General features: G+C 36.8%; 1 protein-coding gene across 6 annotated transcripts in view; it reads right to left on the bottom strand.

Moving 5' to 3' along the window:
* LOC113055871 (regulator of G-protein signaling 7-like) overlaps window positions 1–14,653 on the bottom strand; it is a 36,695-nt gene extending 22,042 nt beyond the window's left edge. For 5 of the 6 annotated variants that reach the window (XR_003277596.1, XR_003277595.1, XR_003277597.1 and 2 more), the window contains exons 1-2: window positions 14,416–14,652; window positions 12,496–12,619 (exon numbers count right to left, since the gene is read on the bottom strand). Coding sequence is in view for 3 of the 6 variants with exons in the window: in XM_026222249.1 (XP_026078034.1) it covers window positions 12,496–12,573 (78 nt within the window). In the remaining 3 variants the exon portion in view is untranslated. Of the gene's footprint in view, window positions 1–12,495; window positions 12,620–14,415 lie in introns of all 6 variants that reach the window. The other variant, XM_026222247.1, reaches the window with a different exon arrangement.
* Between the last annotated feature and the right edge of the window lie 4,008 nt (window positions 14,654–18,661).

Below are 18,661 nucleotides of genomic sequence, written 5' to 3'. Positions count from 1 at the left end.
AGATTCTGAACATGTTTTTTTCTAAAACAGCATCACTGATGAGTCACACGCAATAAGATGAATTCAGATTCACTGTACAGTCGCTCACACAATGGCTGTTACTAAATGTACAGTAAATGCCACAGATGTGTGTGTGATCTTCCTCGGTGTCGCCCTCTAACCCTTGTGTGCTTCGACCAATCAGAGCGCAGAGAGCGAGACCCTCGTAACCCACCGATGGACCTGAGAGTGAAGCACAATCACAGCTATAGCAACAAGATTAGACACACTCACACACACACGCGCACACACTCACACACACACACACACACACACACACACACATTTTCAACAAAAACAGCAGAAGATAAAGTGTGGAGCGGTTTGTGAGACTCTGGTACAGTGTGAGGAGAGACTCACAGAATCACATGTAGATCTGCACACGCGTGCTTCTCCGTGTTGTGTAACACTGCAGACATGTGGAGGAACATTCCTCTGGAAACCAGGACAGTTATTAAAAGATAGAATACACATCTGATGCATCACGACTGAATCATCAGAGCAGAGGAACACCTTTAGTGCAGTGTGTGTGCGTGTGTGTGTGTGTGTGTGTGTGTGTTTGTCAGTTTGTGTGTGTGTGTGTGTGATTGTGTGTGTGTGTGTGTGAGTGTGAGTGTTTGTGTGTGTCAGTGTGTGTGTGTGTGTGTGTGTGTGTGTGTGTCACTGTGCGTGTGTGTGTGTGCGTGATTGTGTTTGGGTGATTGTGTGTGTGTGTGTGTGTGTGTCAGTGTGTGTGTCTCAGTGTGTGTGTGTGTGTGTGTGTGTGTGTATGTGTGTCTCAGTGTGTGTGTGTATGTGTGTGTGTGTATGTGTGTCTCAGTGTGTGTGTGTGTGTGTGTGTGTGTATGTGTGTCTCAGTGTGTGTGTGTATGTGTGTGTGTGTATGTGTGTCTCAGTGTGTGTGTGTGTGTGTGTGTGTGTGTGTGTGAGTGTGTATGTGTGTCAGTGTGTGTTTGTGTGTGCGCGTGAGTGTGCGTGTGTGAGTGTGCGTGTGTGTGTGTGCGTGTGTGTCTGTGTGTGAGTGTGTGTGTGTGAGAGAAAGAGTGTGTGTGTATCTGTCTGTCTCTCTATCAATAAAAATATTTATTTTTATTAGGTAAATAATTAACAATTGTATTATTAATTTGTATTTATGTTATTTTATTCACATGTATTTTATATCCTGACATCTATTTTCCAAAACATTAATTACATAATTAAAAAAAAGACAAAATATTATTACTAGGTGCTGTATGTAAGATTTTGACTCTACTGGAGCAAAAAAATATCAAATAATATTTGCAGATATTTAAGAAACATACTAAGTTCATCTGAAAAACAGTGTTTGTACAGTTTGTAAACGTGCGATCCGGCTGAATGTCTGTCGTTGTTCTGTTTTGTGAAACCCGCCCACTGCCAGTTTATTACGTGTGCTGGAAGACTCGCTCTAGAACCGTCTCTGTGTGGCCTATTTTTAACAAAATAATAAGACCAGAGCTCTGAAATCAAGATGAGGCTTATTTTCACTATGAATGAGAGAGTTTGGATGATGCACATTTAAGGACTCGTTACATCCACTTATTAGGACACTTGATCAAGACCTGATGATTTAGCTTGAGGAGCAGTCATCTTTCCTGTCCTCACATCTTCTGTTAAATTGGGAAGTCTGGTCGAGACGGACTGAAGGGTTCATCATTTTTAAACAGACAATATTTATTGTAAATTTAGAGAGAATATGATCGGGATTTTAAATTAAATTAAATTAAATTAAATTAAATTAAATTAAATTAAATTAAATTAAATTAAATTAAATTAAATTAAATTAAATTAAATTAAATTAAATTAAATTAAATTAATAAATAAGTAAATTAATTAATTCCAAAGAAATTCCTAATAAATGAATGTATGAATATAGTTATCTAGTGTTTACACAGCACATACATAGGTAAATGTTGTACTGGCAATTTATTTTTTAATCAAAGATAAACTTTAAAAACCTTTTTCTTAGTTTTATATAGTCTAATTAATTTGTTTACTTCTTTATATTTTTCACTTCATTTAAAAAATGAGCATAAATTAGCTAATAAATTTTTTTTTTTTTTTTTACAAATTGTAAAAACAAAACAAATCTGTAATGCATTTGATGGGTTTAATGTACTTGAGTGACTGACTGATTGTTAGATTATATTTATACATACTCATTCATTTATATATTCATTGAGAAAACCAAATGAAAAATTAGACTATAAAGTGTAAAACAACAAATAAATATAAAAAAAAAAAAAACTAAATCTGACTTCACTTCATTAAAAATATTTAGAACGTATTTATTTAAATGCAAAATAATGTCACTAGACAAAACATCTCAGGGTTAATTCCATCATGCAAAATATAATTTGTAATCCATATGTGCAGTGTGTTCTCATCACAGCATCACAGCAGAGCAACGCTGCGTTCTGATTGGAGGAGGCAGCTGTCAGCGGTCGTCAAGGGCAACAGGATGCAGGTCTATTTTGATGTAAGGTGAGGGTGAGGTGCAGCACGTGCCTTCACACACACACACACACTCCGTCACACATCTCAGTCAGTCCTGAGTCACACTGAATATTAATAGAGAAATAAACAAGACCTGTCCAAGTCAGATGTCATTGTGAATTTGCAGAGATTTTAACAACAGCCCAATGATGAATAACTCCTTGTATTGAACCAGTAGATCACAGAGCAAACCTGCTTGCTCTCTCATGCACCTGCTTCATCAAAGTCTGTAATACAGCACATAATCGACTGCTTGTGCTCCTCTGATTGAATACGCACGGCTGGCAATAAAAATATCCCTGGTTTGATGTGATATTCCTCCCGCTGAGGTTATTGATTAAATGCTTTTCAAAGCGATCGGAGCACAATCGATTGTGATTCCCAGCTCACTCTGATCCCGAGAAACACAAGGATGCTGTTTGAGATCTTCAGGTTTTGTTTGCGACGTGCATCAGATGAAGGGCTGCTGTTCAGTTTAATCAATCAGATGTAAATGCGTTTAAACTCGTGCAGTCCAGATTAGCGCTCTGAACTGATCTACTGGGCGTTTTTCCAATCCATTAACACCTGACATTAATCTAAGAAGAGGTCTGGGTCGGCCTGCTATCGGTTTAATAATAATGAATTCAATCTCTGAGAGTAAATGTGAGATCAATGAGCGTCGTCTGTCATCAGCTCCAGACCGAGGCTTTAAAGAGGCTCTGTGAACTAAAAACACCACGACTTACTCACAGCCATTCTACTGATTCAGTCAAATCTAATGTTTTGCCAGGATTTTATTTATTGGAAATCACGGTTTTAAATAAAACATTATCATATGTTACACATTGAATATATCCCAATGCTAAAAGCCGATTAAAAATACTGTAAAAAATTATAATGCATGAAAATTAATGTTGTTGCTAATCATATCCAAGACTGTAATAACTTTAAAAAAAAACTGTTTAGCATTTAGTATATAAAAATGTTTTTTACTGTATTAAAAAAATGTGGCATTTAAGGGGTTAAAATTCTAAAAATGTTGGTAGTTGGTAGTAATTTTGTATCCAGAAAGATCTTTAAATGTGCAAAAAATAATAAATTTTTAAAGCTGGTAGAATCTGCCTGTATTTTATACAGATTTTAAAATCACTGAAATCATTATATACTGCCAGTCAAAAGCAGTATCACTGATTGGAAGTATATAATGAGAGTATTATCGAGATGTTTTTGTAGTTTTGTATTATTTGTATATTTCTGTTTTATTTCAGTAATTTTGTTGTGTGGGTATTTAATGGTTTTAGTTTAATAACCCTGGTCAGAAGGATGACAGATAGATGTTGATAACATGTTTCTAGCATAGACTGTATGAAAACATGGACGTAGTGTCTGTGACGTCACCTGTAGGTTTCTAAATAGCTTTTTTGAAGCTCAAAGGGAGCGGAGCCAGCCGTCACAATCTTGGCAGCGCGTCACTTCCAGATAATCAAAAACTGGCAAGAAGGCGGGATGTGGTTGCTGAAGCCACACCCACCTAGCTCGACGGCAGTATCAGCAGCACCAATCCACCTGTCACTCAAACTGTCACACCCTTAATTATGCAGAACTTTAAGGCTAATGTTATTAGCATGTTTCTAATATGATTAGCATGTTGGTAACATGTTTTTAGCATGATAAGCCTGTTACTAACATGATTAGCAAGTTACTAGTATGTTTATAGCATGGTGGACATGTTACTAGCATGTTGCTAGCATGATTTGAATGTTACTAACATGTTGTTTAACAGATTAGCAAGTTACTACTATGTTTCTAGCATGATTATCAAGTTACTAGCATGTTGTTGGCATCATAAACAAGTTACTTGCATGTCGCTAACATGTTTCCAGCATGTTTAACGTTACAAACATGTTGTTAGTATGTTTCTAGCATGATTAATATGATGCTAGCATGTTTCTTACATGATTAACAAGTTACTAACATGTCACTAGCATGTTTCTAGCATGTTTAGCATGTCACTAACATGATTAGCAAGTTACTACCATGATGCTAGCATAATTTGCAAACTACTAGCTTGTTGCTAGCATGATTAGCAATCTACTAACATGATGTTAGTATGTTTCTAGCATGATTAGCATGACGCTAGCATGTTTCTAGCATGATTAACATGACACTAGCATGATTAGCATGTCGCTATCATGTTGCTAACAGATAACTGCCTTGGTGAATAGACGAGTCTTCTAATGTAGAATTATGAATACATTCGTAAAACATAAAGATGCACTGTTTTATCTACTGATGGTCCTTTAGCTACAATTTTTATTTATGCAAAATCATATTTTTTCTTTGTCTGATTACGGTGTGAAATGTTGATTCATTGCGTCTTGTGGAAGCGCCGTGTGTCCGGATTCAACTAATCGGATGTAACTACTTTCATATTTGCCTCTTGGGACATTATGAATTTGTAAATGAAGCTCTGTCAGTAATCTCCCACTGCCTGAATAAATCATAACCGCAGAGACAATCCTCTCACAACACAAGACCTGTACGTAGAGTGAAGCTGTGCTGAAGTACTCACGACTTTACTGGTGCATCTAAACTGAAGAACTGTATCTACATCCTGCAAAACTCAAGATTATGAACAGCAAAGTAATAGTGCATCTCTATCACCGAGAACATTTTGGTAACATTTTCCTCAGCCTAATGGATTAATAGTCTTTGCTGTCAATCAGAAGTGAGCAGTTGAAGAATAGAGCTGTGCAGAATGATCCCACAGCATCAGTGCGGCTGTAAATAGCCTCTGTAAGTCACTCGGGGTAATGTGTTTATTAAATGGCAACTATGTGAAATCCCAGAGGAAAGCTGTCGCTCTCTCACGGCCTTCAGGAAAACATGATTGGCGTTTAGTAAGCAGATCCGGCGACAGGAAGGTCCTCTGGCAAAATCTCTTATTAGATACAACAATATGTCATATTTAAGTCGTGGCTCTAGGTTTTTAGCTCAAATCCCTATGCAACATATACTTATTTTTTAATACATTAAAATTTTGCTCGACAGCCACTGCTCATATCACTCATCGTGCATTTCTGACGCATGGAAAAGAACTGCTTCAACATTTTGTTTAACATGTTAACACACATGAGTTTTATGACACGGCAGAGTTTTTAGTTTTTATTAATTAATTAATTAGTGAATTAATATATTTGCTTAAAGAAGCCGAAATTAAAATAATCATAGCAATAAAACTACATGACACAAGTTTTAAGGCGTGAAGTTGGTTGTAGAAATTTAAGCTTAATTAATTGATTTATTTAAATGCCATATAAGCAGCAAAGGCTATTTTAATGGTTAAATTAGGGCATCAGAAATTAAAATAGTCATAATAGCAATATAATTTCAATCAATCTTTATTTCTACAATAATACTAATAAAAAAGGAATTATATCAGCCCGTTCAGTTAGATTTTTGATAGAAATCTAAAATTTTTCAAACAATGTTTTAAATGTCAATTAATGACATTTTGTTAATGAAACAGTTGTCTAATATAACTTGAATATTACGAGGTTGCGAATGCCATTGAACACTAGTTTTGAATGCAGAACTCGAGGCTTTAGATCCAGAGCTCAGATCTCTGAATATAGAGCAGAGATGAACTACTTCTACAGAAACAACAACTGCATGAGAAAACGGGTCAGATAAGAGACTTTAGCCCAGTAGCCCGGTTTGGGAGAAAAGCAGAACAGAAAGAGAGATCTGTCACTAACGGCATTAGAATAAACAAGGCTTGTCTGAAAAAAGCCCTGCATAATTAAGACCAATTTAGTTTAACTTCCAACAGACACTACTATATCGGCTACGTTCACACTGCAGGGCTTAATGCTCAATTCTGATCAATGACGTACGGGTCGGATACATGTGGCCTGGCCGTTCAGACGGAGGTCGCATTACAAAAGATCGGATACGTATCGGATTCAGGACCACATACCCAAGTGGCCTGGGTCACATTTGAAAAGATCGGATCTGTGTCGTTCAGACTGTCATGAAAAGATCAGATATAGGTTGCATAGGGGCAAAAAAAACGGAATTGGGTCGTTTCAGCCTGCAGTGTGTTTAAAACTATAATATTTAAATGTACTATTTATCTCAGAATTCTCATGATTGTGACTCCACGTCCCGCTTGACTTTATGCCTCGCAATTCGGACTTAACATCTCGCAATTCAGACTTTTTTAGGTCTCACGATTCGGACTTTACATCTCACGAATCTGACATTGCGTCTCAAGATTCTGAGTTTACGTCTCACAATACTGACTTTACGTCTCACAATTCTGACTTTACGTCTCACAATTCTGACTTTTCATCTCGCAATTCTGACTTTACGTCTCACAATTCTGACTTTACGTCTCACGATTCTGATTTTTCATCTCGCAATTCTGACTTTACGTCTCGCAATTCTGACTTTACGTCTCGCAATTCTGACTTTACGTCTCACAATTCTGACTTTACGTCTCACAATTCTGACTTTACGTCTCGCAATTCTGACTTTACGTCTCACAATTCTGACTTTACGTCTCACAATTCTGACTTTTCATCTTGCAATTCTGACTTTTCATCTTGCAATTCTGACTTTACGTCTCACAATTCTGACTTTACGTCTCGCAATTCGATTCTGATTTTTTATCTCGCAATTCTGACTTTACGTCTCGTGATTCTGACTTTACGTCTCACAATTCTGACTTTTCATCTCGCAATTCTGACTTTACGTCTCGCAATTCTGACTTTACGTCTCACGATTCTGATTTTTCATCTCGCAATTCTGACTTTACGTCTCGCAATTCTAACTTTACATCTCACGATTCTGACTTTACGTCTCACAGTTCTGACTTTACGTCTCACAGTTCTGACTTTACGTCTCGCAATTCGATTCTGACTTTACGTCTCGCAATTCTGACTTTTTGTCTCTTAATTCTGACTTTACGTCTCGCGATTCTGACTTTACGTCTCGCGATTCAGACTTTGCATCTCGCAATTCTGACTTTACGTCTCACAATTCTGACTTTACGTCTCACAATTCTGACTTTACGTCTCACAATTCTGACTTTACGTCTCGCAATTCGATTCTGACTTTGCATCTCGCAATTCTGACTTTACGTCTCACAATTCTGACTTTACGTCTCGCAATTCGATTCTGACCTTACGTCTCGCAATTCTGACTTTGCGTCTTGCGATTCTGCTTTTGCGTCTCATGATTCAGTTTAAATCTCGCAAGTGCAAGTTATAGCACCCCCTCACTAACACCTCTTCCAGCAGCAACCTAGTTTTCCCAGGAGGTCTCCCATCCTGGTACTGACCAGATTCAATCCTGCTTAGCTTCAGTGGGCAACCCGTCTTGGGCTGAAGGGTGATATGGCTGTGGCATTTTTGACTCTTGTAATGATCTTTTTTCTAATGTGAGGTCATTCAGACATTTATTAAGTGTGCAAATACATTTGAGGCCACTGTTGTACGGTTTGTGCATATCACTGTCATCTTTCGGACAATTCTGAATGACAGCATCAACACGCCTGCGGTGGAAATGAGTTCAGGAGTCGGAGTAAAGATCCAGCACTAGTCTGACACTCTCTTTTCTGCACGGCAAAGTAAACTAGAGCTACACACACCAACGTACTTACAAAACCACCTACAATCATGGCAACGCAGACGAGGCGCTCGCCCACACACGCCAGCGATGATGCATTAGCACACTTCACAAAATCCCAAATACCACGCTTGTGTCGCCTCCAGCTGGACTCCAATTGCTCTACCAGTTAGTGACCTAAAGTTTTGACCAGCGCACCAAACACACAATTAATCTGATGAGGTGGCAGTGGACGGGTGGAAAGACTAGGAGCCAGAGACCTCTTCCAAACCAAACCAAAATAACTGGTTGTAAGGGACAAGCTGGGAATTCATCAATGACTGCAAGTGTGATGCTGCTTTTATATAATAGGTCTGTAAACAAGAAGTCAACATGAAATAACAACCCAATTTATTTCATAATTTTGATATTAAACAACACAAAAAGTAACATGGGAAATTGACTTGTAAAAGTAGTGTTTACATGCCAGGATCAAGCCATGTAGAGTGAAGGGATTGAAACAGAATGAGAAAGTTATTACATTTTGATGAAAGATTATGAAAATAAATAATTGTTTTAACTTAGAATAATGTATTGAATCATAATTCTTGCACAATAAATGTCAAGAGCGTATACAGCAACACATTTATTTCATGTTGACTAATCTAGAGTTATATTGCAAGATATTTTATTTGCCTTTGCTGTAACACTGTACAATACACTTCCAACTATACGAGTTAGCTATGAAAAATACTTCTAAAGCATTTATTAATCTTAGTAGATATTAGTTTTAATATTTATTAAAACATTATTAAAATCAAAAGTTGTTAGTATTTAACCGACCACAGCTAACATGAACTAACATTTACTAAGATTAATAAATGATGAACCAAAATCTATTGCTCACTGTTAATCTAATTTAATTTATGATTGTAAAGTGTTACAGTTTGTGTTTAACCCTCATCTTATATAAAAATACACTTTTTTAGGTTAAGTTGTTAAGTTGTAAGTTGAGTCCCTAATTATGGTATATTATTACCAAATCTGTGATATTTTATTAACGTATTCTCTTGTTTGCACAGGTTTTATATTTCTTAATGTAGCTGACTGATTGTAGGCCTTATTGATCTGAGCTCATCCACCTCACTTTCTGAGAGAATATTGGCAAAATTATTCACACATAGATCGATGAGGCCTGAGATCAGTCAGCTCCAAAATGATATACAAAGCCTTTTTTTTTGAAGCCAGTCATTTTTTACTAAACACACAAAATTAAGAAGGGATATTCAGCATAAAAGTAAATCAATAAAAATAAATAAAAAAAGACACCAATTAGAGCCCGACCGATATGGATTTTTGGGGGCCGATGCCGATGCCGATATTAACTCGAAAAGAGCCGATTTATAAGCCGATATTTTGATTTTGAAAATAAACTGGATATTAGACCCATTTCCTATATACTGCACTTACACAACATTCAATAGCAAAATATCTGCCTGTTCTATGTATGTGGGCTGTATAAACCATTTTCCAGAAGAGATTATGTAAAAAAAAAAAAAAGCCTTAGATTATAGTCTCAATGACTAAACAATTGCACATCAAAAGTATATATTTTTTAATGATAAAAAAAACAGCCTGATTTTAAACATTTAACACTTTTACTTTCTTCCAGTTGAAGCTGGTTTTAACAGTCTGTGTGTGTTCTGTAAATAAATTATAATACTAAAGTTAAAGTATTTGCAGAAGTAGTCCCACACTTTGCTGCTACAGCATGCCCTTTTTCAGCCATCTGTAGGCCAGAAAGAGACAGAGAAAGAATAAGCATGTGTATTAATAATATCACCATGTATCATTACTCGTGTCATCATTAGAATTAGAATTATAATAAACAGGGATCTCCTACATAGGCAAAAATGAGAAATATATATATATTTTATTTGTCAACCAATAGGTATTACCTATTACCTACTTCTATTTAACAATATTACAACATTTTCCTGTTATGTCTTTAAAGCTGCTTTGAAACAATCTGTAAAAAATAAAAATAAATAAAATAAAAAAAGCGCTTTTTCAGCTCACATTTATTTACATGTCCTATCTGGTTAATCATTTCTGACGCATCTAGTCGAAGTTGAATGGTTAACGTTAGTGTCATGAACACACCGCTGTCAATTTTGAGAAGAACCACCTTCAATCAAGTTAATAGCAAGCATTTAAGGGGCCTACTAAAAAGGAAGCTATATTAGCGTTAGAATAACATAAGGCTGTAGCTATCGAATATTTTAGTAATCGAGTCTATGATAGGCTTTTGTACATTCTGCTGAACAACAGTCTTTAACTGGACTTTTATTTTGACGGGTTGGCGTACATTTACAGTTCTGTGTATGTGATGTGATGCTGCTTTTACTTAAATCAAACGGTCAAATGCTCATGAAGTGACTGTCAGAGCAGTTCTGGGGATGTTGTTCATGTGTTCACGTGATTATTTAGTGAGACAGCAGACGCTGAATTCACCGCGAGCTTAATGCGCTTACGTGTGTTTAATGAATGAAGAGGCGCTTCTGCGCCATTCATTAACAGAGACACGCAGAACATGCAGGATTCATATTTAAAAAGACTATTCCGGCTTAATACTTACAGATATTCGTCCATATCGTGATTTGATGTAAGTGCAATGACCTATTTTTAATGAATTCATTCAATAACATAACAGCTGTTGTTTTTTCGAGGAACGCTGAACATAACTTCTAGTCATTGCCCCCCTGCCACAGTTACCCGGTCATTATGTGGGAAACACTGCAGATATATTTAGAATAAGTTAAACGCTAACTTTATAGTTCGACCTCTTATTAACGTTCGCACTCTTCCACTGATAAACATGGTATTAGCTCTGTGGCTAATCTAATATAGCAATGCATTAAGCGGCTGTAAGTGATGTTACAGAATATTTATAAGTGATAATGATAGGACCGTTAGCTAGAACTACCACATCATTGTATATACAGTGTATGAACTAAATCATTTCACATGAAGAACGACAGACTCACCGTCAAAACAGAAAAAAAAATCTCCGTGGCTGGCTTGGCTGATCGCTTTCTTCGCTAGTGGATTTCTGGCGCTGTTGTCAAACTCTGGAGCTGCAGAGCTCCCTCTGGTGGGTAAACTATGCAACACTCATAACATGAGTAAAGCATGAGACTGTTTCTCATCATTCATCGGCCGTTATAAACGCCGATGCCGATTTAAATGCAATAAGCTCATATCGGCCGATAATATCGGCCGGCCGATATATCGGTCGGGCTCTAACACCAATACTGGTTGTTAAACGAAATACCCACACTGTTTTAGAGCTGTCACTTGTCCAAATGAATTAGTGGAACAGAACTAGCAGTTAACTAACAATATAATAACACACCATCATTGCTCAAGTCTCTGAAACTTGGCAGCTGTCAGAGTCTCTCAGCTCAAACACGGTTTCACGTCCATCTGTGACGATGAGAGCAACTCTGTTTGAGATATCAGTGCAACATCTGTACATCTGAAATCACACCCGCAAACCAATCAAACCGATTTCAAAGCACCCTGAGATGAAGTCCGTTATTAATAAAGAGTAGTGTTGTAACGGTACCAAAATTTCAGTATTCGGTACCAATACCACTAAAAAACCACGATTCTCTGTACCAATTTCGGTACCAAAGCAAAACACAAAAATATTCTAAAAAAAAACACTTTTTAGCAATAAAAATAATACCAATGCCATTCTTTATACTTATTTACAATTGTGTTTAAAGTTTTTCTACAAGTAATATAATTATGAAAAACTTAATTTTTATTAAAATTAAAACATGGAAGAAATATTGTGTGATTTATTTCTTTAAAAAATAAAGTAGTAGCAGTATCACATACATTCTACTAACAGTAATATTTCTAGCAAAGTGCCTTTATGTAAAAATGAACTTTTATTTTGACGGGTTACCGTGAATACCTTTAAATTGACACTGGTTTTACTCAAATCAAACGGTAAAATGCTTGTGAAGTGACTCAGTTAGAGCAGTTGTGGTGATGTTGTTGATGTATTTATGTCCTCATTGCTGCAAACCCTAAATTATAAAATGCAATCAGTTTCAAACTAGTCCTGCCTGATCTCCACTGAACACTGGTGAGAACTCATGAGGTCTTCATTAAACACTTCACAACACCAACACATACGTCCTGTCTGAGCATCCCAAAGACAGGCAGCTGCAGATTAACTTAGCGCACATCAGTATCACGTTATCGGAGCGATCTATCGCTGATTGAACAGGACTGTTCATGTCTGCAGTTGTTTTAGGAGATGATGGATTCACTTACTTTCCTGTAGACCAGCATGTTTGGAGACTCGTCGGCCACACCGTTACTGCTCTGAGCACACGAGCTCGGCTGAGCCATACTGGAGCACAGGAACGGCCAGAGCTGCTGCTAACACCGGATACTCCTGACAGACAGGCAGATCGATCACAGACAGATCACAGACAGACAGACAGACAGACAGATATCTTACAGAGACAAACAGATCACAGACAGACAGACAGATATCTTACAGACAGACAGACAGATCACAGACAGACAGATATCTGACAGACAGGCAGGTTGATCACAGACAGATCACAGACAGACAGACAGACAGACAGATATCTTACAGACAGAAAGACAGATCACAGACAGATATCTTACAGACAGACAGACAGATCACAGACAGACAGATATCTTACAGACAGACAGACAGACACAGACAGACAGATATCTTACAGACAGACAGACGGACACAGACAGACAGATATCTTACAGAGACAGACAGATCACAGACAGATCACAGACAGACAGACAGATATCTTACCGACAGACAGATCACAGACAGACAGATATCTTACAGACAGACAGACAGACAGATCACAGACAGACAGACAGATCACAGACAGACAGACAGATCACAGACAGACAGACAGATATCTTACAGACAGACAGACAGGTCACAGACAGATCACAGACAGACAGACAGATATCTTACAGACAGACAGATCACAGACAGATCACAGACAGACAGACAGATATCTTACAGACAGACAGACAGATCACAGACAGACAGACAGATCACAGACAGATCACAGACAGACAGACAGATATCTTACAGACAGACAGACAGGTCACAGACAGACAGATATCTGACAGACAGGCAGGTTGATCACAGACAGATCACAGACAGACAGATATCTTACAGACAGACAGATCACAGACAGATCACATACAGATCACAGACAGATATCTTACAGACAGAATAGTGACAGACAGATAGACAGATCAAAAGATAAACAAAACAATAAATGACAGAAAGACACATTACAGACAGAATAGAGACAGAGACAGAATACAGACGGACAGATTACAACTAGACAGATTACAGACACATTACAGACAGAATACAGAAAAGGAAACAGATTACAGATTGGCCGATTACTGACAGAATACGGACAGACAAATAGATAGGTCAAATGATAAACAGAAACAATGAATGACAGACAGACAGATTACAGACAGGATAGAGACAGAATTCAGACAGATTACAGACAGATTAAAGGCAAAATACAGAGAGAGATAGCTAGATCAAATGATAAATAGAAACAATGAACAGACAGATTAGACAGAATACAGACAGATTACAGACAGACAAATAGACAGATTACACGCAGAATACAGATAGATAGATCAAATGTTAAATAGAGACAATGAACAACAGATTACAGACAGAATGCAGATTATAGACAGACACAAAGACAGATTACACATAGAATACAGACACATTACAGAATAAAAACAGATAGATAGATAGATAGATAGATAGATAGATAGATAGATAGATAGATAGATAGATAGATATGTTAAAGCTATTGTGAGTGTATAAAGCACAGATAGTGATGAAGACAGTGATGGCAGCATGAAGACTGGAGCTGCAGAGGAATAAAGATGAAGTCTCTCACAGGCGAGTGATGATGGTGTCGTTCAGCAACACACACACACACACACACACACACACACACACACACACACACACACACACACACACACCAGCATCCTTCAGAACGACGCGTTCACACAAAACCACAACACTGACACACAACAACGCGCCTCGACGCGCGCGACACACGCGGCCTGAGGACGCGACGGACCGACGGAGGAGAGGAGGGAAGGTGTTTCAGTGATCCCGCGTCACGCGTCGAATAAACACACACTCACCTCGCACGATCGCGCCGCGTCGCGTCGCTGCTCCGTCCTCGTCGGTTCGCGCAGGGCAGTGCGTCAGCTGGCGGTCGAGCTGAAGGGGTAGTTATTCATTGGAAACGATGAGTTATTTGCCCCTCGATATGACAACTATCGCTTTCCTGTCCTCCAGCGAGCGGCGGCGCGCAAATCTCACAACTAGAGCGTGAACGCGCAGGGTCCACGGCCAATCACACGCACGCTCCCGCTGTCCGCGCGTCCGTGTCACACATTGCATTACACTTCATGCACAATATGATCTATTACAGTTATGATTCTGCGCTTGACTGCAAGCGTTATTATTAAGTATTGCTTCATAGTGTTTTGACTGAAATATAATTTTCTCCAAAAATCGTTGTTTAATGTACTCTAATGTAATTTATTTTCACTGTTTGCACCGGACTATATTGCACTGCATTATTTACACTTTGTATAAATAATTTTATTTTTGTTTTATTTTATTTCCTTATTATTTTTTTACGTTCTAAGATTATTTGTTGATTTTTAAATGTTTTATATTTGCTTTTTTCTTTTCTTTGGTAAACTACCTTTGTGTAAAAAAGTGGTAACACTTTATTTTAAGGTGTCCTTATTACACGTTAATGTACTTATGGTTATAATAACAATTAATTATGCATAATTACATGCAAATAACCCTTATCCTAACCCTAAACGTATAGTAAGTACATGTAGTTAATTATTATTAGTAAGTACTTAAATTAATAATTACACTGTATAACAAGGACACCTTAAAATAAAGTGTAACCCAAAATGCTTTTGAAAGTCAAACAATTCATGAAGCTGTAAAAATGTTCACTTAATACCAACAGATGACATTGTTTTGGATTAACAGGAAATGTAATTAATTAATTTAACATTTAAAAACACAAGTGACAACTATTCTGGTAATGCATCTCAATCTGACTTTTCTGTTCAATTATTAATCAACAGCAAAAATGTGATTGGGTTTTAATTCACAAATATTAATCTAGAGAGTCTGAACTACATGTTGATATAATATATGATTTATGGCTCAGATCACAGCTTGACTCACCTATATGTTGTAATAAAGCATTGACGTTGTTTGGAAGACCTGCTGAATAAATTGTTCAGCATTATATAACAAACTCTAATATAATATAACGGCTCAGCTATCCTCCAGTTCCATATATTAGGAGAAGCCAGTCTAATCAGACTGTTTATTGCAATAAAAGGGCAAGAAAACAGCAGCGGATAATGAACACCCGCAGGGTTTGAGAAGAGAAGGTTACTGCTCATTACATGCAGCATGTTTACAGCACACAGGACAAACACCTTATTACACTAATGTCTCCTGTTATCATCAAATGATGGAAATATTAAAGGTTCCCCACTCTCACAGTGTTAAAGCAATAGTTCACTAAACAATGAACGTGTGCTGTAAATATCCTCACCCTCGGGTCGTCCGAGATCAGGATAAGTTTGTTTCTTCATCAGGTTTGGAGAAATGTAGCGCTGCATCAGTGTCTCATCAATGGATGCTCTGCAGTGAATGGGTGCCGTCAGAATGAGAGTCTGATAAAAACATCACAATAATCCACAGCACTCCAGTCCATCAGTGAACATCTGGAGAAGGTTTAGATCTGTTTTAAACGCTGCTTGATCTGTGCAGATTTCTCTCCTGATTCAGACCAGAACACTTTTTCACTGGAGGAAGTGTTATTATGGATTATTTGAGTTAAAATCATCTTAATGCTGGATGTGTTTCATCTTTTGTCTTCTCCAGATGTTCACTGATGGACTGGAGTGCTGTGGATTATTGTGATGTTTTTATCAGACTCTCATTCTGACGGCACCCATTCACTGCAGAGCATCCGTTGATGAGACACTGATGCAGTGCTACATTTCTACAAACCTGATGAAGAAAATCTTAGATGATCTGAGGATGAGCACACTGTCATTGTCACACTCAAAGATAATAATCCACATCATCTCAGAAATCCAGCCTCAGTTTTAAAATGTGATGTAAGTAAAGTTACTCATCCGGCTTCTGTCAAACCTTAAAAGATACTTAACTCAGAAGCATCGTCTGGCTAATGTGAAATGGACACTAAAAGGGCTGCGTGAGACGACATGCAGATCGATTCAGTTCTAGAAATAAACTTTAACAGCCTGTCTGTACGTATAAATGTTCATTTATCTCAAGTTCTCTCCATATGGAAACGAAGCCAGCGATGCTGAGCTGCTCCAACATTTGCTCGTCTCAGGTAACATTCATTAGTTTTGTGTAAGAGATGACTGAATCTCATTAGCAGAAGTCAGTCGATGTCTCCCTGTGGTGTCTGTGTGTCCAAACTCTGCTCATCAGCGCCTGCAGTCGCTTACAGAACATCATTCTATTAGTGACAAATCAATAGCAGATGATTTATGATAGTTATCAGGAAATATATGTAGAGACACCGGGGCAAGTTGTCACTCTTTCACTCCAGTGAATATTTTCAGAGTGGGTTTATTTTTAAAAGTCTTGACTACAACAAAACCTATTTTTATGGTGCAAATTGTTTATACATTTCAGAAATCATGACAAAGAAATTACAAGTAACATATTAAATTATACATAAATCTTTGAAGTAGAAAAACTGATTTTTTTTGTTTTTATAAACTCCAATCATTTTTTTCAATAATTGACAACTTAAGAAAAAAAAATGTTTTTACATTATATTTTTCAGTTTAATTTCAGTTTAATATTTAGTATTTTTTAATGTCCTTGTCATTTTAGTTTTTTTATTTTTTATAATTCTATGTAGTTTAAATTTATTGTTATTATTATTTTCAGTTTTAGTCATTTTTAAAATAAAAAGTACTTATTTATTAGCCAAGGCAGCATTTCATTAGTATTTTTTATGTATTATTTATATTTTATTTTATATCAGATTTACTTCAATTATTTTAAATACTTTTAGTTATCAAATTTTAGTTCAGTTAAATCAAATATTTGACAGAAATTAATAAAATATGATGATGATGATTTCGTCAAATATTCTACACTCTCAGAAAAAAAAAAGAATGGGTGCATATTGATACCTAAAAAAGGTACAAAAGGTACCTCCCCACTGACATCTTTTGTACCTTTTTTCTGAGAGTGTAACATGAGATACAGCTTTAAACCCAACACTCAAAAGCACTGTTTGAGAGGAAAAACACAAGTGTATTTACTGAGGGGTGACTTCCCCGTGTGACAGCTAGCCCCGGTCTGCAGAGTGTGGTCAGACGAGCAGCTGTGTCTCATTACACACTGCTATAAAGCCAAACACACACTGATCTGGAGCCTGCGGAGCTGCCACATGTCCCACTCGCCTCTCTCCTGTGTCTCCTGAAGGAGCTTCTCTCCTGCTGGGACCATATGCTGCTCCTGCACCAATCAATGCGCTGGGATGAACTCAGATATTAACATGCGAGTCAGGAAGCAGCGGAGCAGGTGAAATGCCAGAGATGAGCTCAGGAAGACCTTCCTTCTGTGAGGATCATCTTCTTCATCATCATCATCATCATCAGCAGCAGCAGGAAACCTGATCACAGCGCACACTATATTAAACAAACCAAGCCTGTTTCTAAGAGCATGACTGTAATTTAAAATAAAATAACTACTAAATCAATAAATATGCTATATGAGTTCTTATATTTTACCATTTTATAAACTAGAACAAATAAACTCTGATGTCTGATGCATTTTGGTTTGACTGTATATATATATTTATATTTATATAAACTAAAATACTTTAATTTGTTGCAAGGCAACATTTTTCAGTTTAACTTGATGCACTAAAATAACAAAAACTGAAATTAAAATAAATAAATATTATATACATAAAACTACAAAAATACACGACTACAACTTTAAATAAAATAAAAATTATAATCATTCAAACATTAAAGGCTATAATTGTCTCTTAATGATACTAAAGTAACCCTGCACATGACAGACAGCTCAACAAATACATCTTTTTTCTTCATATTACAAAGAAAACTGGAGGAAGATAATCTCAGATGTCATGAAAAAAATTTATCCTAATGATACAAAAAAAAAAAAAATCGTATTTTCTTTATGCAAAATGCATTTTGAACAGAAATATAACTATGTTGTATAATTAGCATATAAATGTGTTTGTGTGATATAATAATATATAATTGGACAAATAAACCATGTCTGTCAGGTAATCATTTAAAGTTAATATTAAATCAT

The sequence above is a fragment of the Carassius auratus genome, chromosome 37 (assembly GCF_003368295.1).
Source record: "Carassius auratus strain Wakin chromosome 37, ASM336829v1, whole genome shotgun sequence".
NCBI lineage: Eukaryota > Metazoa > Chordata > Actinopteri > Cypriniformes > Cyprinidae > Carassius > Carassius auratus.
The sequence above is the reverse complement of the archived record's forward strand: the minus strand, read 5'-3'. Positions and strand labels throughout refer to the sequence as shown.